The sequence below is a fragment of the Haliotis cracherodii genome, unplaced genomic scaffold (genome assembly GCF_022045235.1).
Source record: "Haliotis cracherodii isolate W230 unplaced genomic scaffold, xgHalCrac1.p SCAF_3, whole genome shotgun sequence".
NCBI classification, from domain to species: domain Eukaryota; kingdom Metazoa; phylum Mollusca; class Gastropoda; order Lepetellida; family Haliotidae; genus Haliotis; species Haliotis cracherodii.
Window position 1 is genome coordinate 50,616,352 of NW_027266286.1, and position 27,581 is coordinate 50,643,932.

The 27,581-nt window shown below is 42.5% G+C and overlaps 1 protein-coding gene across 1 annotated transcript in view; it reads left to right on the forward strand.

Moving 5' to 3' along the window:
* Window positions 1-230: 230 nt before the first annotated feature.
* The window catches only part of LOC139474084 (nuclear pore complex protein Nup205-like), a 46,539-nt gene continuing 19,188 nt past the window's right edge, over window positions 231-27,581 (forward strand). The window contains exons 1-21 of the mRNA XM_071256949.1: window positions 231-261; window positions 2,752-2,894; window positions 3,220-3,391; window positions 4,857-5,075; window positions 9,408-9,493; window positions 10,039-10,264; window positions 10,766-10,930; window positions 11,192-11,304; window positions 12,875-12,937; window positions 13,959-14,072; window positions 15,448-15,567; window positions 15,953-16,103; window positions 16,569-16,762; window positions 17,499-17,681; window positions 19,018-19,065; window positions 20,682-20,891; window positions 22,307-22,489; window positions 23,039-23,096; window positions 25,690-25,879; window positions 26,631-26,751; window positions 27,354-27,453. Of these exons, the coding sequence (XP_071113050.1) occupies window positions 231-261; window positions 2,752-2,894; window positions 3,220-3,391; window positions 4,857-5,075; window positions 9,408-9,493; window positions 10,039-10,264; window positions 10,766-10,930; window positions 11,192-11,304; window positions 12,875-12,937; window positions 13,959-14,072; window positions 15,448-15,567; window positions 15,953-16,103; window positions 16,569-16,762; window positions 17,499-17,681; window positions 19,018-19,065; window positions 20,682-20,891; window positions 22,307-22,489; window positions 23,039-23,096; window positions 25,690-25,879; window positions 26,631-26,751; window positions 27,354-27,453 (2,890 nt within the window). The remainder of the gene's footprint in view (window positions 262-2,751; window positions 2,895-3,219; window positions 3,392-4,856; window positions 5,076-9,407; window positions 9,494-10,038; window positions 10,265-10,765; window positions 10,931-11,191; window positions 11,305-12,874; window positions 12,938-13,958; window positions 14,073-15,447; window positions 15,568-15,952; window positions 16,104-16,568; window positions 16,763-17,498; window positions 17,682-19,017; window positions 19,066-20,681; window positions 20,892-22,306; window positions 22,490-23,038; window positions 23,097-25,689; window positions 25,880-26,630; window positions 26,752-27,353; window positions 27,454-27,581) is intronic.

Below are 27,581 nucleotides of genomic sequence, written 5' to 3' on the forward strand. Positions count from 1 at the left end.
GACATTTATTTTTGTAATTGTTGTCGAGATGGATTCGATTTGTTTTTGAAGGATTGTGTTAAAACAATTCTCTTTATCTGATTAAAATATTATGAAGTGTTGAAGATGTAAATCGTCAGATAAGAAACGTGATATATTACTCAGGGGTTGGGACTGAGAAAATATTTTTGTTGGTGGTATGCTTCTTGAATTTCACGAGTTATCTTACCGGAAAAGTAATTGCTTCCAACATGGCGGCATTAGGCATGGCGGTAAATTCGGGTAAGCGTTTAAAAAACCCTGCATTACTGGTGAACTAAAGGCTAAATTCTTAAAATACATCGCAGATTTGTTACACATGTGATAATGTTTTAGGTATGCCAAGGATCTAATTGATTACACCCGCAATATTTGAATAAACACTTACCGGCATGGTTATAGTGCATGTTCTCCTAGTTTCTCTTTTAATTTTGAATTATGCGAGAGGTCTCATATGTCTCAGTCGTTATATGTCTTTGTAACGTTGATGTCCTAAAATTGACATTCCAAGAGACAATCGACACTTTCAATAATTTGATTTTCAAATGGTATCATTAATTTTTGATTTGCTGCGTAGATGCCCCGTTTCTCAATTATCAATGTGATAGGAATGTCCAAGATCCAAACTGGAGAGCCAACTTACCTATGTAAAATGTCAATGTCTTACTTGGCAAAAATAGCACAGTATCTGGGAGTAGTGCATTTTACCGGGCACACTTTTTCAGATCCAATGCGTTAATTAGCCGACGCTCTACCACTGGTCCACAGGCGCTATCACATGTAATCAGTGCTTGTGTAACGGGTCATTAGAATCCCCATTAACATGCATGCGTAATTCAGTAAACAATGAATTGCACATGCGTGTGACATCACGGTCCGCTCTCCCATTCATCTTTTCTTGAAACAACACCCGCCATTGTTTATGTCAACATGACCGACCAGTGGGATTAACCAGATTAACGCTTGAAAATGTAAGAATTTATGGCTAACCCGTGCTCAAAGCAAGCTAACCCTAAGGACTGAAAAGGTGTGTTTGATCATAAAGACTAGTTAGTTTCCCTAAGACCGAAAAGGGGTGTTGGATCGTAAAGACGTGTGAGTTTCCCTAAGACCGAAAATGGGTGTTGGATCGGAAAGACGTGTAAGTTTCCCTAAGACCAAGAATGGGTGTTTAATCATAAAGATGTGTAAGTTTCCCTAAGACTGAGAACGGGTGTTGGATCGTAAAGACGTGTGAGTTTCCCTAAGACCGAAAATGGGTGTTGGATCGGAAAGACGTGTAAGTTTCCCTAAGACCGAGAACGGGTGTTTGATCGTAAAGATGTGTAAGTTTCCCTAAGACCGAGAACGGGTGTTGGATCATAAAGATGTGTAAGTTTCCCTAAGACCGAAAACGGGATTTGGATCGTGAGGCGAGAGTCACCAAAGCGTGAGGCAGGGTAACAGTATAACGAGACAGCGGTGGCGCTATAGCGCGGTAATTGAACTGATGGTAGAGATCAGCTGCACCCGGTAAACTGCATTGTTGCCCAGTATCTTCATCATGTTCAAACTAATGTGGATACGGTTTTTGTACTTAAAAAAGAAGTATGTCATATTCTAGTCTTAATTTCTTTTAAATCATTATGATGACGGTCATATCAGCAGTCAGCAATTTTAAGAAACAATACGTTATCAAATGCAATGTATTTAAAAGATATATATCTCTGGTGTAATGCACACAACTTCTATTGAGATTGCAAAGTAAAACAAAAGAACAAATCAAATCAAGTTATTGTTCGTAAACAAGGTTAGAACTAAACACTAGCCTGCTAGCCTGGGGCTAGTACAAACTCCTGTGGGCTTGTACAAGTTTACCAATTTCCCATTGCTTTAACATTACAGGGGCATTTTATCTGTACCCGGGCTAGTAGGGCATTTGAGTTTAGTTCTAACCCTGAAGTTAAAAAAAATGTTGAGAGTGGAATGCAGCGATCTAATTGGTCATATGGTTAATAAAGTTTGCACAATGTTTCGACCTGTAAGTATGGTTATCGCTATGAAGGTAATCCCCATTATCCTTTCCAGTGTCCAGATTTAGTTTCTAACAGTATGTCTTGTATTGGCACTTACATAGTTACCAGTGATGAGACACAAATGTCAAGATGTAGATATATACATGATATAAGCATGTGCAGTATAATTAACAACATGTCTTCTCCCGAAAAAACCCCAAAGAATATCATGGGTTAAGAATTTTATGGTAAGTAGATAATTGTCATTTCATACCATAATCATATACATTGATACTTTAAGTCAAGACATTTGGCACATGCTACCCGTCCCCCCACAGCCTAGGTGAGCTGTTAACCTGGGTTAGTGTTATTACCACTTGTATGGCCTTACACAGGAGTCCAATGTGAATGCTTTTACAATTGAATCAGACAGGACTCTATACAGACATGTGATGAAATGAGAGTGTAAATAGAAAGTGTATAATTGATAATGTTCAGAAAATGTACTTGACAGGGACCAACAGACCAGTGTTTGTGTTAAACGCTGTTATATACACAATGACAACAACAACCCTGCAGGCTATTGATGAGTCAATGTTGACTGAAACTTTGTTTAGTATTGATAAGAGTCACTGACAGTTTGAGTTGGGCATAGGTCATGGTTTTGTTTTACAAGTAGTGCATTGTAGTAGTATCCCTTTGTTTATGCAACCATGGTAATTTTGTCTTTTGTTTTCAGGTGCCCGTTTGTGGGGCCCATTTAAAGCATTATATGATGTAGTCGATGCCGCCATCTACAAGCGTCGACCAAACTCTATTCATGATCTTGAACTGGCATTACGGAAGCATAAACCAGACTTTATTTCACTTCTCAAAACACCAGTAAGTACATAAATTGTTTGAATTATCAGAGCATGAGAATGTTGTACATGTTGTATTCAACCCTAATTTTCATACCTGTTTCCATACCACTCACTTCTAATGTAAACATAAAAGCTTGATTATGTTGAAACAAATGTTATTAATGCATGTTATTTTTTATTTTGGATTTCTTCTGTATTGAAAACCATGAACCAAACTGCTGCACATGGTTGACATTTCTTGTGACATTATCAAGGATTATCAATGATGTGCTCTGGAATGAACAGTTAATTGGAGATACCAAGTAGAACATTGATTACTGAGGTCTTTGATATGAATGTCACAGGCCAAGAACAACCTCCACCGTGAAGCTGTCAAGAAGTCGACGTCGGAGGGAATCCCTGTCCAGGGAGAACAGAGGAGTCAGACCTTCTCCCAGCAGTTTGTGACAGAGACTCTCATCCTCAGTGACTTGTTCCAGCTGAATGAACTAGCTGCCATGGAGCTTCTTATGGCTGGTGAGTACATGGAGCTTCTTATGGCTGGTGAGTACATGGATCTTCTTATGGCTGGTGAGTACATGGATCTTCTTATGGCTGGTGAGTACATGGATCTTCCTATGGCTGGTGAGTACATGGATCTTCTTATGGCTGGTGAGTACATGGAGCTTCTTATGGCTGGTGGACCGCCTCCGTGGTCTAATGGTAGAGCGTCCCCCCAGAGAGCGGTAGGTTTGGGGTTCAATCCCCGGCTGCGTCATACCAAAAGACGTTAAAAGATGGTACTTGTTATGACCCTGTCTGGCGCTCGTCATTAAGGGGCTAAAACAAGGACTGGTCGGCTCGGAGTCAGTATACTGTGTCTGAGTGGGGTATTCATGTTAAACTGCGGCATGGTATCTCAGTGTGCTAGCACTGTAAATCGGCATCAGTCCGGACTAGTACAAGCAGCCACACACACACATACACGTGCATGCACGTCGCTATATAAGTGCAATAATCTTGGACGCGACGTTAAACCCCATTTCACCTCACCTCTTATGGCTGGTGAGTACATGGATCTTCTTATGGCTGGTGAGTACATGGATCTTCCTATGGCTGGTGAGTACATGGAGTTCCTTATGGCTGGTGAGTACATGGAGCTTCTTATGGCTGGTGAGTACATGGAGTTTCTTATGGCTGGTGAGTACATGGATCTTCTTATGGCTGGTGAGTACAGGGAGTTCCTTATGGCTGGTGAGTACATGGAGCTTCTTATGGCTGGTGAGTACATGGAGTTTCTTATGGCTGGTGTGTACATGGATCTTCTTATGGCTGGTGAGTACATGGATCTTCTTATGGCTGGTGAGTACATGGATCTTCTTATGGCTGGTGAGTACATGGAGCTTCTTATGGCTGGTGAGTACATGGAGCTTCTTATGGCTGGTGAGTACATGGAGCTTCTTATGGCTGGTGAGTACATGGATCTTCTTATGGTGGGTGAGTACATGGAGCTTCTTATGGCTGGTGAGTACATGGATCTTCTTATGGCTGGTGAGTACATGGAGCTTCTTATGGCTGACCTCTTTGAGAGGCATTTAGAAGTTGGAGTCTAAGTAAGTAAGTAAGTAAGTAAGGATAAGATATATGGATGAACAACTTCTTTATTACAATTAGGAGCGACGTACAGAGTATGGTTGACAAGTATATATACAGGACAGGAGGCAGTGTTTATGCTCATGTGTTTCACCAAACGGGTAATTGTGTAAGATCTGTTACTTCAAGCTTTCCTCCGACATGAAGCTGACACTGTGATTTTAACTGAATACTGTTCAAAGCCATATTAACCAGACAGACTCACTCACTCATTCACTCACTGTTATAGCTGATGACTACAATAATTTCTACTATTGAAATCAAGTGAACCTGATCCAATTGGAGGTTCCTTTCTTTCTATACAAGATGTTGAAAGGACCTGGTGGATGATGTTTTGTTGTGTTTCCAGGTGAGAACCAGCTGCCCAACTACCCCGGCCTGACTCGGGGTCTGGTGGCGGTCATCCTTTACTATGATGGACGTAGGAGCCTGGTCAACTCTCTCCGCATACTGCTCCAGTCTCGAGAAGGCCGGACATGGACACTGGGCATGCCCTCCGACTTAGCTCACCTGATACAGACCTTCACCTCACAGTTGGTGGAGGAGGGACTTGTCAACAAGATACTTGGCAAGTAGTTCTTACTCTTCCAGTGGGTATTGTGGTGTACATGTTGTTCTAATATTAATCCTTCACAAAAAATTACTTAACTTAAACTTGGATAGAAAATATGTACCAAATGTCATGCTGTCAATGTTATAAATGTCATGCTATCAATGTTATAAATGTCATGCTGATCTTTGCCTTTTCTACAAACATGATTACACCTTTATTACTTTGCAACACTTGTTGTTAGCTGTTTAGTTTGTTAAGAAGACAAGCAATCTCATTAAAATCAGATCTTAGCGCTCGCTACCACTAAACAAAGATCTGAGGACATCTTACTACGGGTCAGAACGACCTATTGTGAACTTTGACTGCCAAATCAAATGATTAACAAAATGTTAACATTAGCGTATCAGAATGGAGCTTTCTCAAGCTTTACGTTACTGGTTCTAAACAGGCTTCCATTCCATACTATGCTTTGGAAATACCAATGTTTAAACCAATCCTATCTCACACTGTGCATATCTCTTTCTTCTTTTGATCTTGGTGTGAAAACACCCAAAACAAAGTTTCCCTGCTTCAAAAAACATTTCGCCCAAACACATCCCACCATCACTATGGTCACCTTCAAAACAAATGGGTCATGTACTGTAATCCTGTACATAGCAACCCTTCACAACCTACACAATCATTCTCTTTCTCTTTGCCACATTGTGGAGACGTGTTGGAATCATAGAGAATTATATTTTGGGGGGTGAGAACTCTTTCTCTTACGACTGCAACATTATAAACAGATCAGTCCGTTCTGTAAAAAGTGCAGTCATGCTCTGGATAGACATCAGCATCAACATCGGGCACATGTTCTATGAATAAATGATGCCAGCAATGTTGCCAACTTTCTGAGTTTAAAACCTACCTGTGCAATTGTCAAGCGTTCAGTTGTTCGGCATTTCAAGGCTTCGTTGAATAATTCTGAACTTTCATCAGCCAAGAAACCTAAGCGAACAGGCTCCCCACTGCTGCTGCACCTCCTTGAAGACCAAATCATCGACCATCTCTTCACTATCAGTGAAGGAAGACACGCTGCCGTTTCATTCCTCACAGCCGATTTTTCTCGCCTTGACAATGACCAATTCCCGTGTGCGTGAAGATGCACGATCAACAGTCATCCCACATTCAGCTGACCACCAACCATACTGTATAATCGAGACTGGTTATTCTATTGCTTTGGCTTTTTCTATGAGAATCAACGCTCCCCCTTGGGATCGATCGATCAATATCAATACCCACTTCACTATCTGCAGAATATAACTGGCGTAGTCAGAATCAGGTTCGGTACATCGCTCCCCGTTCCTCTTATTGGCAGGATCGACATTGATTGAACAGTCAGGATCGGGATCGTTGATCAACTTCTGAGAGTCGGTGTCACGATGAGTGGGATCTACATACTCTCCCTGAGCCTACCATTAGGATGCGGTGGGGTAGCCTAGTTGTCATAGCATTAAATCGTCACACCCAAGACTGGTTTTGTTCCCCCTCATGGTTACAATGTGTGAAGCTGATTTCTGTTGTTCCCCGCCGTGATATTGTGGCAATACAGTGATCCCTCGCTATTGTGCTCTTCGATAAAGCGCTACCTCGGTTACTACGCGCGGTAACGCATGGCTCCCAAAATTTATGTACACTTTTATTGCCGAGAGTTTTACACAGACATAATTGAATTGTTGTTCATTGTTCATTTGCACATAACGCTTCTCATTGCATAATCAACCGTTTATCGCTGAATGGAGTTCTAATAATCTGTTTGAAAACATCCGCGGCAAGTCCCGGAAATACGATTGTTCAACTAGTTAACTTTTCACACTATACATCCTTTGATCTTAGAAGCGCATGCATGCAATAAAAGAGAACCACAAGCGAAGTTTATATTCTTAATTAGTGGGCAATCCAATTTGAGGCGACACTGTCACACACATGTAGTTGCTGTCACAACAGGGCGGTCATTCATTTCGCAATTGCGCTTTCGTAACATCGCCTGTTTTTTTTCCGTAGTTATAAAAAGCGATTTCATTGGATTAAAATTTGTTTCTAATGACGCTTTCTTGCCGAAATCTGCTACAAGTTTCGTGATTGGTCAGTTTTTAGCACGTGACCTCAGGCAGCCAATCAAATTATAGCTGTGATACCAAGCTCGTGTTTGATAAATTTCAGAAGTTGGCGAAAGATTATTTTAAATCGTGTTATTCTGAACGTTTTAAGCAGGAATCACGACATATATTAAAAATATGGAACTTCGCGAATGTATCGTGCTAGGTTACGAGCTGTGACAAAGATTTTCCATGCATATATTTTTGCATTAAACGTTGTGTCTGAGCCGAGAATTCAAGGCGACGAAAGCCGAGATGTCATTTGACTTACATTACACGCGATCGCACGAAACGATGGAAATAATAACTTTGATGTAAGTTTGATTACTTTTAGATATATTTTTGTTGATTTTATTTATCACTTTGTATAATATATTTAAAGATTTGCTTAAAACGTTTTTATTTTACTCTTTGACATGTTCGATGCGGACCCGTTGTCGAAATGTGTGTCCGAGAATTTTGTTTTCAATAACATCGCGGGAAATAGTGAATAATTTTTTAATTTATCGATAAAAAATGATAAATTGAAATGGAATACGTATTACAGACATTGAGAAATGTGACAGATTTAATAAATGAATGATATTACAGGTAGATCTAGGTCCATAAAAATATATACTATTTTGACGTGACGTGAGATAAACACATATTGATGATTTGAGATTTGCCGAGCGCGCTCCCACCGCCTCGGCCTCGGTTAAACGGCTCATCGTCTATAACGCCCACCAATTATTTGGACCCCATTGGTAGCATTGTAGCGAGGGACCACTGTATTGCTACAAGCGACGTAAAACCAAACACGCTCACTCACTCACTCATCACCTTGATCGGACTGATGGTTCGGAGATGTTATTAGTCTAGATTGGCATCATTCCCCCTTACATACTTCACGGAATCATCAAACTGTATCATTGGCGTTCTGATAGTGCACTTAATTTTTACTAGTGTGATCATTAGAGATACGACTATTTTCGTCATTTTCAGTCTTATTTTCATGCATCAATTATTACGAAGATCAACTTGCTAATGCACTGGTCACGTCACACATTCTACAAGGAACTGGCTGCATGTACATCATTATTTCTTTGGAACTCGGAACACCATTTTGTTCATCTAATGTCCAGTTCTCACTATTTGTCACGTGATGGGGTTTTATGTGTGTGGTGCTTTGACCAAGTGTTAGGCAAGGATGCAATTTTCCATGCTCCAGCACAGAGATATTTTGTGTAGCAGGTGTCAGGACTTTCTCCGGGTTGTTAACAAACCAGCTTTTGCTGGAATCAGAACAGAATGACCTGATCCAAGCCGTTTACACACTTGACCTACCATCCCGCACCGTAACAGAAGTATATACATTTCTACTTCAAAGTGACTGGATCGCTAGTTTTCAGTAGGACCTCGATGACTACACGCGACAGCATTCACAATCCAGAGTTTTGGAAACACTGCCTCACTTCTGCATGGTCATAATCACCTTGCTTTGTACTTTTATTTCATACTATGAATGTTCCTGCACAAATACAATTGCAAGACCAAGATGTCACATGACCTGTCCATCGATGACTGTACGATCGATTGAGGAGCGGACTCATACCACTACGTATGTCAGGGCATGGGTGTGCAACCAAAATTTCCATGTCAGCAACTTGGAGTTGAAGAAGTAGTGTTAGCAATGACACATTGGATGGAGTTCCTTCCAGCATCCTGACTGATAGTTCAGTCAGACAATACATCAGTTGTGTGATACATCAACTAGATGGGATTGACGATATCCTCATTGCTACTCCTTGCCTCACTTTCAAGTTCAAGCCAGGCATATTCAGGGGATTTAAAATGTTACCGCTGATGCACTATGACTACCAGATCAACTCTACTGACAAGATCTACCATGATCTACTACTTGAATGTCTGTGGTGGAGTCTCTTTGAAGCCGTTCATCCCGAACCTTGACTTGGTCATTGACGCCTTCACCGTAGATTGGGAAGTTCACCTACTAGATCTTCAAGTGGCAGGGTGTTTGTCTGTAGATGATGTTTACATCAACAACTTGGAATTCAAGTCATTGCTTTTTGCAATATTTCCGAGATCCTCCATACATTGCAGCTCTCAGTCCAGTCAGCCAATGCATGAGTGATCTAGAATGTAAACAATGTTTTGCAATTATGTTTACTGTACTATACTCTTAATCATGTTCTTATTTTCTCTGCAGATTTGATCCGGTCCATTGATGAAGTAACTGAAATGGACAAGCTTCAGAAGGACAGAGCACTTGGCCCTCCCAAACACAGAAAACAGGTAGGAAAACATTATGTTAATACAATTATGAATTTGTAAAGCATTTTTCCAATTTATAATTGCTTAAATGTGCTTAGACCATGTCAGATGTAGTCAAGGGCTAGCTTAAAGAGACAGGTTTTACATGTTTTTTTTTATAGTTTGTCACATTTTCTGATTATCTGATTTCTGCCAACAGAATAATGAATTTACTTGGAATCTTATTTTAGACTTTGTTCCCTCATCTACTGAATGGGGCACAGGTGGCCTAGTGATCCAAGGCACTGCAGTTCCATGAGCAGAGTTGTGTCCCTTGGGCATGATTGTAGGTCCCTTGTTCGCCCCGATTATGTTTCGATGTTTGTCAGCAACATACCTGTGGGTATGTGGGTTTTACCAAATTGGTAAACGTCTGAGACCAGCATCACTTCAGGCTTTCCTCCCACATTAAGCTGAAAAGCCATGGCATAACTGTAATACTGTTCAAAGTGGTTTTAAACCCAGATCACTCACTACTGAATATACTGCTGACCACTATACATGTTCTACTTTGTTTCTGCCTGTAGGTTGTGGAACTGTTCCGAGAGATCAAGCTGTCGCTGGCTGAGTGTCTCTTCTGTCTGGCATGTCAGCAGCCTCTAAGTAAGGGCGACACCTTGAGGCTGATTGCTCACCTAAGGGAAGACAACTCTGTGACTGGAGATGACAAACTAGAGCCGGTGACCCTGTGTCTACTGCTGACTCTCCTGTACTGCTTCGATGTGAGGATCCTGGAACAGGAGGATGCCGCAGGTACTGCTCACATGACGCTGTATTTACTCCCCCTGGGAATCATGTATCTGCATGTTGGAGTATCTCTTTGTGTTGTTGATGTACAACAGTTGTACATAAGTATTCTATAGATCTACAGGTTTCACACTGATTAGAAAAAGTGCTATTAATTATCAGGTTGTTACAAAATGTGCTGGTTTTGTTGTTTGATGGATTACACTCCATTGACCGTCCTTCAAAGTGCTTGACTGTCCATGTGTAAATCAAGTGTGAATGGTAGCTGAATTTATTGTTTGTCAACCAAATGGTTACATCTTGGTGTATGGCGTTTCACATGTATATTGCTTCCGATAGTGTCTGGAATGAATTATGTAGCCTTTGTTTCCTTGATATTTGCTGTTATGTACGTTAACGGTAGACATGGTAGATTAGCTGGTAGATTGTTTGTAGATTTCATTGTTCTTTCTTGTTGTGCCACAACCTTGAGTGTGACTTTCATATTTCTGTGTATTTTTTACTCAGATATTGCCCAGAGATTGCCGGTTATCTCTGACCCGAGTTACTTGATAGAGGTCCACAGGGAGATGGTGTCTAACTCTGCGTGGGCCAACACAGGACTGAAGGCCTCTGTGCAGTTCGCTTGGGCCATGCTGCTGCGACAACTCTCACAGTACCCACTAGCTGGAGGTAGGACTTTGTAACCATGGCAACTAGTAGTTTGTGGAAAAGGATGTAGATCAACGATAAGATAAGGTATTTTGAATTGTCTGTAGTTGTAGATTGTATTGTCAATCATAGCTTCATCGAAAAGCAGTGCTAAAAGTTAAGGGTGTTCCATGGAATTGATTTGCTGCTAAAGTTTTTGAATCTGGCAACCCCTAAATCTTTCATGCTTAACATTGGTGTTGTACCAAGAGCACCTTGACTTTCATGCTGGCACCTGTACAGGTGTGACTGAACCATTTGAGGATGACGAGGCACTCATGGACCAGGCTATCGAGGGCAACGTCTTCAGCTTCCTGCGCAGCTCTGTTGCCACGATGTCCGAGTTCCACCAGGATGTGAGTACAAACAAGGGTAGTTCATCGGGACACTTTCGCAAAAAACATTTTATTGATAAAGATTTTGTTCAACATTATTGCTAGTCTGTGACAATTAAAATGTTCAAAGGGCTCATGAAATGCAGAAGGTTAATGGACCTGCTGGCTACTTTTATCCAATACACTATGCATCATTCTCAGATGAATTTAAGGCCATTAAGGGTAATTTATTTTACAGTAATGAAAACGTTGATGTGTGAATGGAACATTAATTTGACCAGTTGTCAGTACAACATCATGTTCATCAGGGCTAGTAAATGTTTTTCGAACTTGTCGTGGAAACACCCTTGAACAAAGTTTCCAGCTTCTAAAAACACTTCGCCTGAACACACCTAGCATCACTATTGTCACCACCTAAACTAATGGCTCAAATGACCACCTCTGTGGTCTAGTGGTAGAGCGTCCGCCTGGGGTAGCGGAAGGTCCGGGGTTTGATCCCCGGCCGCGTCATACCAATAGACGTTAAAATATGGTACTTGTTGTTACCCTGTCTGGCGCAGGGCATTAAGGGGCTAAAACAAGGACTGGTCAGCTCGGAGTCAGTATACTGTGTCTGAGTGGGATATTCATGTTAAACTGCGGCATGGTATCTCAGTGAGCTAGCACTATAAATCAGCATCAGTCCGGACTAGTACAAGCAGCCACACAAACACCAGCTGTCCCACATCACAGCTACACTAGCTTGTCAGCTCTCAGAAAGAGAATGATGTAGCAGGGGTATTGAGATGATCAAGCCACTTAGGGTCACAGTTCACGGGATTACAGTGCATGACCCACTTGCTTGGATGGTGACTATGGTGATGCTGGGATGTGTTTGGGCGAAATGTTTTAGGAAGTTGGAAACTTTGTTCTTGGGCATTTCCACACCCAGATCAAAAGATGCAGAAAGGCATAGTGTGACTGTGAGATAGGAATGGTACAATCTATTGTCAAACTTTATATTACTACTAGACTCAATGGCTAATGAAGTTTTTGTGGGTAATTTTACAAAGCTGTCAATGTCAAAGTGGATGGCTTTGAGAATTATGTAACTCCCCCAACTCCCCTCTGCACCGACCCGTGAAGTTTCCGGTGTAGAATAGGTCTTCAGCAACCCATGCATGTCATATAAGGCGACTAACGGGATCGGGTGGTCAGACTCGCTGACTTGGTTGATACGTGTCATCGATCCCAATTGCGTGGATCGATGCTCATGACATCAATCACTGGATTGTCTGGTCCAGACTTGATTATTTACAGACTGTAGTCATATAGCTGGAATATTGCTGAGTGCGGCGTTAAACAACAAACCAACCAACCAACCCCTCTGCACCACTTTGGCTGACAATGATTCTTATATTTATGGTTTGCTGTCAGACACCATTTTGTATCTCAAGATAAGAGGGACAATCCTACATCTAGTGTTTCACACTGAAAAAAGCCTTCTTGCTCCATTGCTTGAAATAAATTGTATTTCTTCTTTGTATTATACGAAAATGTTAAAATGGGTAGTTTCATATATTTGTTTTAATAACATGTTTTTTTGTTCCAGGAATTCTACTGCCGCCGTTTACACTGCCTGGTGACAGATCTCATCTACCACATGCCTCTCAAGGTGAGCTGCCATTCCGTTACCTCCAGCATACACTGATCATCTGGGGCATTATCTTACGGTACAAATTCCCAGGATTCAAGTAACATAGCAGAAAACCTTCCGGACCCGATTGCCAATGGATGTCATGATCTGTCCTTCCCAATGTGCTCAGGGTTAAGAATGAAAGATTAAGAGGTCCATATCTTAACTCTTGTCGTTACATATACGGTTTAAGTGGCACCAGGATAAACAATATAGCAGAAAACGTTATAGAACTCATGGATGGAGTTGATTGTTGCACTTGTTATCTATTAGGCTTGTCTGGACTCTATTGTGAATATTGTAAACAGACCAGTGTGTTGATACAGCTGCATTCACTCACTTGATCACTATCATACACCGCTGGACCAAGTTTCACTAAGTGATCGCGGTGCTACAACTATCGCAACTCCTATACTCTAAGATGGACTTTATGACAGTCATAGTTCTGTGCTTGGTTTGTGGAACGAGGCCTGTGCAATACTATACGGGTAACGCTATTTTTCAGGGCATTATCATTTGCAGAAACCTGAGGTCTTCCATTAGCTGCCTGACAAGCGAGGGCAGAAAATTATAGTTACCGTTATTGTAGCTAAAATGGAAAGAATTTGTTATCAAATAAAAATAAAGAACCATATCAGTTTTGAAACATTTACTGCAATCAACACACATCGAATGTCACTGACCCACTTTTACAAATATGGAAACGTCACAGAACAAACCAGGTGATGTCACTATTATACTCCCTATGACATCACTCAACAGTGGGCGTGATAATGACCTGTCGTCATGCAATATGAGGGTATTATCAAGTTATAGTAGCCCGCTCATTTCTGATAACATGAGGGAGGTTTAATGATAATTATATCCATTTTAGGACTTGTCCAGCTTATTGTTACCTAGTTCTCTCACCAGTGAATTTCTGTTGGAGATGAAGAATTTTCTCCATTGGAAAGCAAGTCTGAACATGCATTTGTTTAACATGAACTTGCATAATTGACAGGTGAAAGAGCTACGTAACCGTGGTGATGAGACAGCTCGTATCATCATGGCGTACCAGATGGAGGGTCAGGAAGCGCCGCCACAGAGGCGAGACCTGGAACACATGTTTGGCCTGGTCAGTGTTGCACTCTGTAACATATACCAGTTACGTCTTGGTAAAAGTATAGATATCAGAATGTAGAATATTTGGATTTGGGGATTGCAGAACGTTGATTTGATGTATTTTATATTCAAATTCTGTCTTTGTAATTGCTCATTTGTATATTTTCCATGTTGCTATAACTAGTACAACAGAGACTTTGTGTAAGAGGACGTAATAACTACTAACTGTTTAAAATTAATGGAGGGATTAAAAGTACTTCAGTATATAGTGTTTGTATTTAGAGATCCCCAGAATCTTTACCTTTTAACAGTAAGAGTCCCATGGGGATTCCGGATGAGAATATAGGTCCCCAGAAACCAATGCTGGTTGTAAGAGGCGACTAAATGAATGACCTAGTTGACAGCATGTCATGGTATATTAAATGTATGGATTAATGACCCTGTACGTAGATCTGTATGTAGTGTACTGTATCCCACCATGAGTTGTGTGTTGTACAAGCCAGGGGCGTGTGTTCCAGATCAGTGAGCTGTACGTAGATCTGTATGTAGTGTCCTGTATCCCACCATGAGTTGTGTGTTGTACAAGCCAGGGGCGTGTGTTCCAGATCAGTGAGCTGTACGTAGATCTGTTTGTAGTGTACTGTATCCCACCATGAGTTGTGTGTTGTACAAGCCAGGGGCGTGTGTTCCAGATCAGTGAGCTGTACGTAGATCTGTTTGTAGTGTCCTGTATCCCACCATGAGTTGTGTGTTGTACAAGCCAGGGGCGTGTGTTCCAGATCAGTGAGCTGTACGTAGATCTGTATGTAGTGTCCTGTATCCCACCATGAGTTGTGTGTTGTACAAGCCAGGGGCGTGTGTTCCAGATCAGTGAGCTGTACGTAGATCTGTATGTAGTGTACTGTATCCCACCATGAGTTGTGTGTTGTACAAGCCAGGGGCGTGTGTTCCAGATCAGTGAGCTGTACGTAGATCTGTATGTAGTGAACTGTATCCCACCATGAGTTGTGTGTTGTACAAGCCAGGGGCGTGTGTTCCAGATCAGTGAGCTGTACGTAGATCTGTATGTAGTGTCCTGTATCCCACCATGAGTTGTGTGTTGTACAAGCCAGGGGCGTGTGTTCCAGATCAGTGAGCTGTACGTAGATCTGTTTGTAGTGTCCTGTATCCCACCATGAGTTGTGTGTTGTACAAGCCAGGGGCGTGTGTTCCAGATCAGTGAGCTGTACGTAGATCTGTTTGTAGTGTCCTGTATCCCACCATGAGTTGTGTGTTGTACAAGCCAGGGGCGTGTGTTCCAGATCAGTGAGCTGTACGTAGATCTGTATGTAGTGTACTGTATCCCACCATGAGTTGTGTGTTGTACAAGCCAGGGGCGTGTGTTCCAGATCACTGAGCTGTACAGGAAGGACCCCATGAATCTAGAGCTGTCCCTGGAGTACTGGTGTCCTGCCGAGTCGGCTGGGGGGCAGGAATCCTTCTACAACTACCGACCACCCCCCAGACAGGTAGGCATGTCAGAGGGAGCGTTGTTGTGTGGGAGTCGGTTGCCTGTTCCTACTGGAAGTATTCCGTCCTGGAGATGTAATCATCCATGTTGAAATTACAGGGCATGGCCCGGTTACACAAAGCAGTTTTAGTGCTGAGACTCTAGTTCTCTGACATAGATTTCAGAGTATCGTTACATCTAACATTTGACCCAACTTTAAAATTGGGAGTCAGTTAGGTGGTCATCATGGGTTCTGATATTTGGTATCTTACTATTTGTTACCCTATCCAATTATGAATCATTTCCAAGGAGATCAAAATCATGACCCGTCTTTCAGGAGAGGAATGATTGTGACTCTCCGTTATTTTGATTGACAGTATTATTACATGTACATCTATCTCCAGGTTGCCCTGTTCAAGTTTATCCGTGGTGCTGGAGACCTGCTGCCGGCCCCACTGTATATTCCCTACATCAACATGCTGGCCGGGTTGGCTGCCGGGCCCCAGGCAGCACAACACTGCTTCAATCTCCTCAAGGCCAACGGGAGCAACTCAGGTAGGACACTAGGATTCTTGGACTTCAGGTGGCAATCTAAGGTGGCAGAACGTACGGTTCAGAGTTGCTTCCTGTTGTCCCTAATGATGATCTTAATTCTGAGGCATAATTCCTGTGCTTGTGGATTTCACCAAAGTGTTAATCATTAAGCATTAAGACCTGCATCATTTGGGACTTTCCCGTCGCATTAAACAGGCTGAAACTATCATCTGTGGTGGCTGTTTTCAGTATTTGGTCGAGTGGCCTTGTCTTTGTGTGTAAGTGGTTATCTATGTAAAAGACATTGTTTGATAACTACCTTTATTACTTTTATTACTTTATTACCTAGAATTATCCCTGAAAGTAAAACCAACAAGACATCTCGAGTGTCTGTTTTTGCATCACTTAGGCTTACATGAATTCAATTCCTGTAGTGATATGGTATAAGAAATAAGGTTAACCCACTGACCCCTCTTCCCTGACCAGGTGGGTCGTCCAGCATGGTGTCCTGGGACCATATCTTTGTCTCCATGAACCAGTACTACGCCAGTCTCAGGAGGGAGACTCAGAGCTCCATAGACTCCAACATGTACAGAGCGCCACCAGCAAGGGCCATAACTCCTCATGAACTGGAAGGAATTCTGTCGGTTCTACAGTTGATCCGATGTGTAGCTAATGAGGTATGTTTTCTCCTTTGTTGATGAAGATGACAGTGTTATTGGTCAGTCTGGATGTTCCATTAAACTGGCATTGACAGAATTGTCAGTGATGTCTGGAGAGTTGGAGAGTCACTGATCCAGCTGCCAATTGCCCAAGTCTGTGCCAAAGCTTTTCAAGTCTACTAGCTTGAACTTGACTCTTATTATCATTTTCAATAGATTTTTGGGGGCGGTTGGGTAGGCTAGTGGTTAAAGGGTTCGCTAGTCACGCCGAAGACCTGGGTTCGATTCCCGACATGGGTACAATGTGTGAAGCCCATTTCTGGTGTCCCCAGCCGTGATATTGCTGGAATATTGCTAAAAGCGGCGTAAAGCCATACTCACTCACTCAATAGATTTTTGCGTTATTATATGGACTATTATTAGCTGAATGTACATGACCAAACAGAATTTTACTTCACTTGGGCTTTGGACTAGTGGCTATAGTTGCAAAATGTATATGTTAGTTTGTAATGTGACTCTTAACCTACAGCCTCGCAGGCAAATTTGGTTGTATACTCTCAATGGAGTTGAAAATAAAAATCATGTCACACTGACTTTGCGCCATGAACATTCTCTTGGTGAATGGACTTTGTTGTGTTATATGTGGACTTATACTTTTTTGATTAAACTGCAGTACTGCTGATTGAGCATCATTACAATATTCACTCACTCACCAAAATCAAAAGTTTTTGTTAATGACTGTTCATTTCTGCAGAATGAGAACTGTCGTGGAGCGTTGTTCGAGAACCAGCAGTGGGGAGCCATCATGATGATGTTTGGTCTGGTGGGGTGCAGCATCCCCTCCAAGATGAAGGCTGAACTGCTCCTCACCCTTGCTGCCATGGCCAAGACTCCAGCCATTGCAGCCAGCATCTGGCAGACTCTGGAAGTGGCACAGGTTTGTAACATTGTCCATAGCTGTCAAATGACCATCACTTCAGCTTGCATCTGGCAGACTCTGGAAGTGGCACAGATATGTAACATTGTCCATAGCTGTCAAATGACCATCACTTCAGCTTGCATCTGGCAGACTCTGGAAGTGGCACAGATATGTAACATTGTCCATAGCTGTCAAATGACCATCACTTCAGCTTGCATCTGGCAGACTCTGGAAGTGGCACAGGTATGTAACATTGTCCATAGCTGTCAAATGACCATCACTTCAGCTTGCATCTGGCAGACTCTGGAAGTGGCACAGGTATGTAACATTGTCCATAGCTGTCAAATGACATCACTTCAGCTTGCATCCGGCCTGACTCTGGAAGTAATTCAGGTACATAACAGGGGACTTGTGAAGATCGGGCCTTGAGCAACCTATGTTTGTCATAAGAGGCGACTAACAGGATTGGGTAGTCAGGTTCGCTGACTTGGTTGACACACCCTTCCTTTCTGCCTTACTTCCCTGAAAACCCTTGAAGATCTGGGTTAGACTTGGTCTTCAGCAACCCATGCTGGTCCCCTGTGAAGATCCAGGTTAGACTTGGTCTTCAGCATCCCATGCTGGTCCCCCGTGAAGATACGGGTTAGACTTTGTCTTCAGCAACCCATGCTGGTCCCCCGTGAGGATCCAGGTTAGACTTGGTCTTCAGCAACCCATGCTGGTCCCCTGTGAAGATCCAGGTTAGACTAGGTCTTCAGCAACCCATGCTGGTCCCCCGTGAAGATCCGGGTTAGACTTGGTCTTCAGCAACCCATGCTTGTCATAAGAGACGACTAACGGGATCGGGTGGTCAGACTCGCTGACTTGGTTGATGCATGACATCATATCCCAGTTGAATGGATCGATGCTCATGATATCAATGACTGGATTGTCTGGTCCAGACTCGATTATTAACAGACTGACATCAAGTAGTCATATTGCTGAGTGTGGTGTTAAACAACAAACAAACATAATAGGGACGCTGATTTCAAATTACCATTGCTTCAGCTTGTATCAGGTCTGACTCTGGAAGTAATTCAGATATACTACAATAAAGCTGATTGTCAAGTTACCGTCACTTAATCTTACATTTGGATGTACAGAAATTATTTCTTCATGCCAATAAGTTGATCATTTCAAAATGGATGACCCATCCCAAAATCTGTAACTGATAACTTGTCTCTTTTTAATGACTACCTCAAAGAGCTGTAATTTGGTGTTATCATACACTTTATCTTATGACCCATTATCTGAAACTGTCAGCACTACTTGTGATCTACAAGTTGTCCTCACATCCTGTCTGCTGGTTTTGCAGGTTTTGCCGACCACGGCCACCAGTGCTGAACAAAGAGGAGGCATCCAGGTACGTCAGTCACTGAGCCACACAGATGGATGTCTACTGATACCCCATTATTAACCAGGGCAAGGGAGTTGACTCGCCATAAAAGTCCAGTTTCCTATCTTGCCGAACTTGGCTATCAGAGGTGGAATCTGATTGGAGGAACATCGAAGGGACATTACTAGTAAAAGCCAATGGTGGCGCTACGATCAAGCCCAGAAATTCCAGCTAGTTCAGCAAGGGTGGAAACTGGACTTTTACAGTCAGTTAACTCTCTTGCCTTGGGAAGATGTCAATTATTATGTCAGCAGCAACTGTTTTAAGTTTTTATTACCGTATATCGCTGTGTATAAGGCGACCCCACGTATAAGACGACCCCCCTGTACACGCCTTAAAAATCAACCCCAAATCCTATACTCCGTGTATAAGGCGACCGGGAATCAAACACATCACAACTCTGACTGACATAGAAGATTTAACGTGCGCTTTCCGACTGATGCGTATTTCGCACACATCACAAGTGCGCACACAAACCTTATATATGCAATAAAAATATGTTTATCTTGCGTTGTTTTTTTTCTACAATGATAGGTCGCGTGTGTAACTCCAGCACACGTCGCCATTTTGTGTTTACACGGTACGACACCAAATTGGTGCCCGTAAAATAAAATTCATTTATGAAGTAATAACATATAAGAGACAATGGTGAGTAATTTAATCGCCAATTAACTATGTTGTAACTAACTAGGCTTATGTTTGCTTCACATTCAGCGTGTTTATTCCACAATCACTTGTACACACCGTCTCCAACTCTTGTTAATACAACTGTAAAAACAGCGGGAATTGATTTCAGCTTCACCGGTTATCACATGTTAGGTCACATGTGCAATATGCAAATGCTTACCGGTACTTCCGGCTCTCTGCTCACGGATGTTGATTGTTTTACCGTGTCAGGTGGTTTGACAATCTGCATTGAGGCGAGGGTCATTTCAACTTTATTTGCAGAAATTATTAAACTTTATTCAAGGAAAAGAGATACAAATCATGTTTATGTATGGAAATAGTTATTGGAACAGTTATTTAGGACGAAATGCGAAGTTTTATTGTCAAATGCTTGGCTGGCTATCGAACGCCGGTTGACATCGCCAGTGGAAAAAAAGGTGAGCTCTTCGACTCCGTGTATAAGACGACCCCCCTTCTTAGCCCCCTCATTTTAGGTACGAAAAACTCGCCTTATACACAGCGATATACGGTAATACCGTCTTAGAGCTGGTCCCAGCATCTTACGCTGGTTCGTTAAAGACGACTTAATGGATGGGGTGGTCAGGTTGATAGAGTGTCATCATTCCCTGACAGCATGGATCACTGCTCACAATATGCATCACTTGATTGCCTTGTCCGGACGCGATTATTTACAGGTCGCTGGATTATTGCCGAGTTAAACAACAAAAAGAGTTTAAATGGTTCTTTCTGTCTTAAATAACAGTAATATAAGTTACATTAAAACATCACTACATCTATTTTCTGTTTTATGACAAAAGTTAGATTTCAAACAGTGATAGCAGTATCTTCGCATTACCAAAAAGAGGCCACCCACCTGTAGAAATGTTGAGTTATTGTCTGAGATGCAATGTTTTTAGATTGAACTGGAGGAGATTGAGAGCCGTAGTGAAGAGTACCCGATGACAATTGCTTTCCTTGAGTTGATCGATCGTCTGACAGACATACCTATCCCAGCAGGCCTTGGGGCAGGATATCGTGCCCCGGGATTTGAACCCTACCTGGACTTCATCATCACCAGCGTGTTCCTGAGGTTCAACTCCAGGGCCTACAAGGACAGTGCTGAGAAGGTAGGAGTCAGGGCTTAGTGTAATCTAGTGCTCAGAAGGTAGGAGTCAGGGTTTAGTGTACTGTAGTGCTGAGAAGGTAGGAGTCAGGGCTTAGTTTAATCTAGTGCTGAGAAGGTAGGAGTCAGGGTTTAGTGTACTGTAGTGCTGAGAAGGTAGGAGTCAGGGCTTAGTTTAATCTAGTGCTGATAAGGTAGGAGTCAGGGCTTAGTGTACTGTAGTGCTGAGAAGGTAGGAGTCAGGGCTTAGTGTACTGTAGTGCTGAGAAGGTAGGAGTCAGGGCTTAGTGTACTGTAGTGCTGATAAGGTAGGAGTCAGGGCTTAGTGTACTGTAGTGCTGAGAAGGTAGGAGTCAGGGCTTAGTGTACTGTAGTGCTGAGAAGGTAGGAGTCAGGGCTTAGTGTACTGTAGTGCTGAGAAGGTAGGAGTCAGGGCTTAGTGTACTGTAGTGCTGAGAAGGTAGGAGTCAGGGCTTAGTGTACTGTAGTGCTGATAAGGTAGGAGTCAGGGCTTAGTGTACTGTAGTGCTGAGAAGGTAGGAGTCAGGGCTTAGTGTACTGTAGTGCTGAAAAGGTAGGAGTCAGGGCTTAGTGTACTGTAGTGCTGAGAAGGTAGGAGTCAGGGTTTAGTGTACTGTAGTGCTGAGAAGGAAGGAGTCAGGGCTTAGTGTACTGTAGTGCTGAGAAGGTAGGAGTCAGGGCTTAGTGTACTGTAGTGCTGAGAAGGTAGGAGTCAGGGCTTAGTGTACTGTAGTTCTGAGAAGGTAGGAGTCAGGGCTTAGTGTACTGTAGTTCTGAGAAGGTAGGAGTCAGGGCTTAGTGTACTGTAGTTCTGAGAAGGTAGGAATGGAGGCTTAATGTACTGTAGTGCTGAGAAGGTAGGAGTCAGGGCTTAGTGTACTGTTCCCTTCGACAAGAACAAGTAATATGATTTGATTTGTCTTAGTAGTCATTAAGCAATTTGGTAACAATGTGCTTGTCTCAATAATAATAAATTAATTTGGTAACCATGTGCAGAACTTTGTTTCACATGACATAAAGAAAGAGATCACGATTGGTTTTACTTATCATAAGCTGTCCCACATTTGATGTTACCAAGGAATGAGACCGAGATGTAAGCCAGTATCTGATGCCAGAGTCTGATACAGATTATTTTATCTCTAGTAATAATATAACTCATACATGAGGACTAATGTCTCATGAAAGTGATGGCAAAAGACATGTTAGGGCTAGCTGACAAGTGTAGAGGAATTGTCTTTGACATGAATATTTATGTATTTATTTCTATTTTATTTTTGAGTCAAGGAGGTTTTGTCGTAGGTACATACCTGTCCGATGTCATTATACCATCTCCACGTGCAAACATGCCGCAAGTGTGACATTGTTGTGGCCTAACCTGCCTGTTTGCTCCCCTCCCAGTGGCAGGTGTCAGCGAGTGCGCTGGAGATCCTGTGTAAGCTGCTGCAGGACCACGAGATCCATGAGGAGGACTTCCGCGAAACTCTGGTGGACATTCAGGGGGGCGGGATTGTCTCCGCCAACAAGCCCCCCGGTCACACGCTGCTGCTGCACATGCTCAATGACTCCGGACTTCTCAAGATGGTGAGGCTGTACAGATGAGATGGGTTGGTGTAGAGTTGCCATTGATGGATCTGATTTGGATTACTAGAAATACATAAACTCATAGTATTAGAGATGATAGCATCAGAAGCAAGATAGCCTTCAGTATCGCTATAAGGAGTTAAACTACGCCGTAAACAAGGAAGTTATGTCAATGTAGACGAACGATGATGAGCGATTTCTTTCTTTATGTTGAATATTTAAGTTGCCAATCTCATTTTATTAATGAGTGCCCACTGGCATGCAAGCAATAAATACAGATCACAGAATGGTAGGTTAGATACCAAATGCAACAAAATTGGTCGCAGATTCAGTATGTTGCCTGGGAAGTTGTGAGGGAGTTCGAGGTATCGGAATGGACACCCATGTGTCTTCTCAAGCATGGTGGTCCATGGATCAGAACGAAAGATTGACAGTATTTTACTTTATTACTAACAAACCTCAGTATGTATCAGTGGTAAGTAAGAGCTTGTTTCCATGTATTATTGTACCAGCTCTCAAGACTGCTTACTCTGTGTGTGTGCTTCACAGGTTCTGCGAGTGCTGGATGAGACGGTGTCAATGTTTGAGCAGTACTCCAAAGTACCTGGTAAGAATCATTACCCAGAAAATGTTACATAGGAAGATATGCGCCCTAGTTTTGTTATTGTGTGTGTTTCATTACTCTTTCCAATTTTGAGTAGGGTTTTCCCATTTGTCTCAGGCAATTCACCATTCAGAGTTGCAACCCTTGGGCATGACAGAATCGGTTGATCATGGGTACAAGATTGGCCTTGCTTATAATTCTTGGTCTTTTAGTACTATAACCGTGCTTGTGGGTTTCACCAAAGGTGTGAATGTCTAAGTCCTACATCACCATGCACTCTCTTCCCACATTGTGCTGACACTTTAAAGGGGAAGTGTACACGCAAAAATCACTTTCTTTCTTTTTCTAAACAAAACGCAATTTTAGAATTAGTTAGTATCTGTGTTTGAAAATATACACTCATTTTTTTTCACAGTGAAAGTAGGAAGCTCACAATAGTGTGAAAGTGATATGCCGTTATGAGGCCTTCGTTTTACGAGCGAAATAGGCCTGAGTTATCCCCCTTAGATAATGACGTAATTGGTGCCAATTCAACTGGGTCCCTGTCTATTCTCAACGCAAAAGATATCAAGGACCAGTTTGCGGTAAAACAACATGGTCTACGACACACTCCGGCGCAGTGGTGACTCAGCATAACACAATTCTGGCTGGCATCTGAGATGCTAGAATCACAAAACTATACCTACACCACGTGAAGCGGCTCTAACAAAGCATGATGACGTCATAATGTTTATCAATTGGCACCAATGACGTCATATTGCAAGGGACATAAGCCATGGTGTTTTTGTTATGGAAATAGAACACTTGGTAAATGTGAAAAATATAAATCGTTTTAGTGCAAAAAATATGTTAATTAAATATGATGTTTTTATATTTTTGTCTATGACACTTCTATGTTAACACTTTTAATGTGGAAAAAGTACAAGAAAAAATGGTTCATTTCCGTGTGAACTTGCCCTTTAAAAGGACTGAAGTACTGCTCAAGGTGATATCAACCCACCTCCCTCACTTCACTTTGCTACCCGTGAAGATCAGGGGTAGAATAGGTCTTCAGCAACCCATGCTTGCCCTAAAAGGAGACTATGCTTGTGGTACGAGGTGACATCAGTTTGCTACCCGTGAAGATCAGGGGTAGAATAGGTCTTCAGCAACCCATGCTTGCCCTAAAAGGAGACTATGCTTGTGGTACGAGGTGACATCAGTTTGCTACCCGTGAAGATCAGGGGTAGAATAGGTCTTCAGCAACCCATGCTTGCCCTAAAAGGAGACTATGCTTGTGGTACGAGGTGACATCAGTTTGCTACCCGTGAAGATCAGGGGTAGAATAGGTCTTCAGCAACCCATGCTTGCCCTAAAAGGAGACTATGCTTGTGGTACGAGGTGACATCAGTTTGCTACCCGTGAAGATCAGGGGTAGAATAGGTCTTCAGCAACCCATGCTTGCCGTAAAAGGAGACTATGCTTGTGGTACGAGGTGACATCAGTTTGCTACCCGTGAAGATCAGGGGTAGAATAGGTCTTCAGCAACCCATGCTTGCCGTAAAAGGAGACTATGCTTGTGGTACGAGGTGACATCAGTTTGCTACCCGTGGAGATCAGGGGTAGAATAGGTCTTCAGCAACCCATGCTTGCCATAAAAGGAGACTATGCTTGTGGTACGAGGTGACATCAGTTTGCTACCCGTGAAGATCAGGGGTAGAATAGGTCTTCAGCAACCCATGCTTGCCGTAAAAGGAGACTATGCTTGTGGTACGAGGTGACATCAGTTTGCTACCCGTGGAGATCAGGGGTAGAATAGGTCTTCAGCAACCCATGCTTGCCGTAAAAGGAGACTATGCTTGTGGTACGAGGTGACATCAGTTTGCTACCCGTGAAGATCAGGGGTAGAATAGGTCTTCAGCAACCCATGCTTGCCGTAAAAGGAGACTATGCTTGTGGTACGAGGTGACATCAGTTTGCTCCCCGTGAAGATCAGGGGTAGAATAGGTCTTCAGCAACCCATGCTTGCCGTAAAAGGAGACTATGCTTGTGGTACGAGGTGACATCAGTTTGCTACCCGTGAAGATCAGGGGTAGAATAGGTCTTCAGCAACCCATGCTTGCCATAAAAGGAGACTATGCTTGTGGTACGAGGTGACATCAGTTTGCTACCCGTGAAGATCAGGGGTAGAATAGGTCTTCAGCAACCCATGCTTGCCGTAAAAGGAGACTATGCTTGTGGTACGAGGTGACATCAGTTTGCTACCCGTGAAGATCAGGGGTAGAATAGGTCTTCAGCAACCCATGCTTGCCGTAAAAGGAGACTATGCTTGTCGTACGAGGTGACTAATGGAATCTGGTGGTCAGACTCGCTGACTTGGTTGATGCATGTCATCGATCCCAATTGCATGGATCGGTGCTCATGATGTCAATCACTGGGTTGTCTGTTCCAGACTCGATTATTTACAGACCACTGTCATATAGCTGGACTATTGCTGAGTGCAGCGTTAAACAACAAACAAACAAATAAACAAACTTCTGTTTGCAGTTACAAAAGCCAAATGTCAGACCCCCACCTGCAACATCTCTATGTGTAATGTTGTATTTCCCTGTGCCAGGCTTGGAATACCTAGAAAAGACAGCCCTGCTGTGTTTGAGGATGATAGAGACGTCCCTGGAGAAGGAGGCACAGTTTGAGATGATGATCCGAGAGACTGGGTCGTCCATCATGGTGGCAGCCATTGACAAACTGTTGCTCAGCATCAATCCCCGCAGTGGCAAGGCAGATCATCTGGTTAATGTCGCCAAGTACGTTCACAGTGGATTAATGTTCCCATGCTTACAGAAGATGTTTTCCTAAGTTGTTTATGAATTCTTCACTGAAAAATAGATATGTACAAATGACTTGATTACGAAATAACAAGCTAGTTTGGTCCACCAGTTACCCAGTGTGGGATCCTGCAGCTTGTGTTGTGTGCTTCCCAGCTAGTGACCAATCTGTGCAGGGACATGCTTGTGACAGCTGGAAAATGTGAACACAGCTTTTTCCTATTTCCGGCTTAGTTTGCGATACAGCTGCACTCGGTAACCTTTGCATATAAAACAATGCCTAGCATAAATGGAAATACAATTGGTGGTAAATCATTAATCCTAGTGATATGTAATCGGAAATATCTCAATTTCATTGACAAAGTTTTTAATCTCTTGTTCGTTCGCTTGAGGGGATACAACATAGTTTTTGAATGGGCACATGAGCAGTTATACTCAAGTGCGCACTATGCAAAAGAAAATATGATATCCGATTTACAATCCATAATGGGAATAACATGGCTGTCCATGATTCAAGGGATGACTGTACCTACTTTGGGATTAGATTTTGTCTGTGCTGTGTGCCAGTATGTGACTGTAAGGAAGTGGACGCACCAGGTGAAGTATAGCTGATACTGAGGACTGTATCGGGTAGTTACGTCGCAGTGTCAATATAGGATGTATGACAACAGTAATCATAGATTTGCTGTAAATACCATGTAAGAGCGACTCACCTAAACTTGTGTTACAGGTTTGTGAGCCTGAACAGCTTCCTGCCCCACCAGTGCCTGTCTGCCGTCCGGGTCCTGTACCTGGTGTGTCAGGCCGCGCCCATCCAGGCCGACCTCGTCGCTCTCTTCACTGCAGATGAGGTAACACTCATGGTTAATTAAGTAATGAAAGATCAACTGTCAGTATCAAAATCTATGAGATCCAACCTATTTTCCTTCTTTGAATACAAACCATTTTTCTCTATTCTCACATAATGATAATGGCTGTAGGAACATTTGTGTATAAATATAACAAAGACTGTCTGTTTGTACATTTCATTTGAAGTTCCTTTAACCCTAAACCATGTTCACATATTTATTTGCTTTTCACAAGTGTAATCCTTGGGATTCTACTAGAATAGGTCCCAGTTCACATGCTTGTATTATTAGATGGGGATCAGGTGGTAGCAATGTCAGACAGTTTCATGCATCTAGAAGGCAGCTATCATTGCTCATGCTATCATTGACTGGTTTGTCTGGCCCAGACTCCATTTCATAGGCTGCCATGGTATAACTGTAATATTTCTGACTCAGTGTTCAAAGATGAAGATGAGGGGTCCTTGTCATATGATATCCATAATGTTAAATGCTTGAGATTGAAGGGGTCACTTCATTCAAATTCAGTAGGAACAAACCTTAATAACATTGAACAGCTTGGCACAGTCACCTGTGGCTTGTCTGATGTATGTTGTGTGTGTCTGCAGGCGGAGAGCACGCGTCTGCTGCAGGGGATTGTTGAATGTATCGAGATGGATGACCGGGAGGTGAAGCCTGAAGAGGCAGAGGAGGAGAACGAGGATACAAGTAGGAACTATTTGATTGCCTTTGATATGTTTAACGTTCCTTGTTTTTTTGTGTGACATGTCAGGGCTTTGAGTTAACAAGGTTTGATAATGTGTATATTCCAATAGTTGCACGTGAGTGTGTTTTTT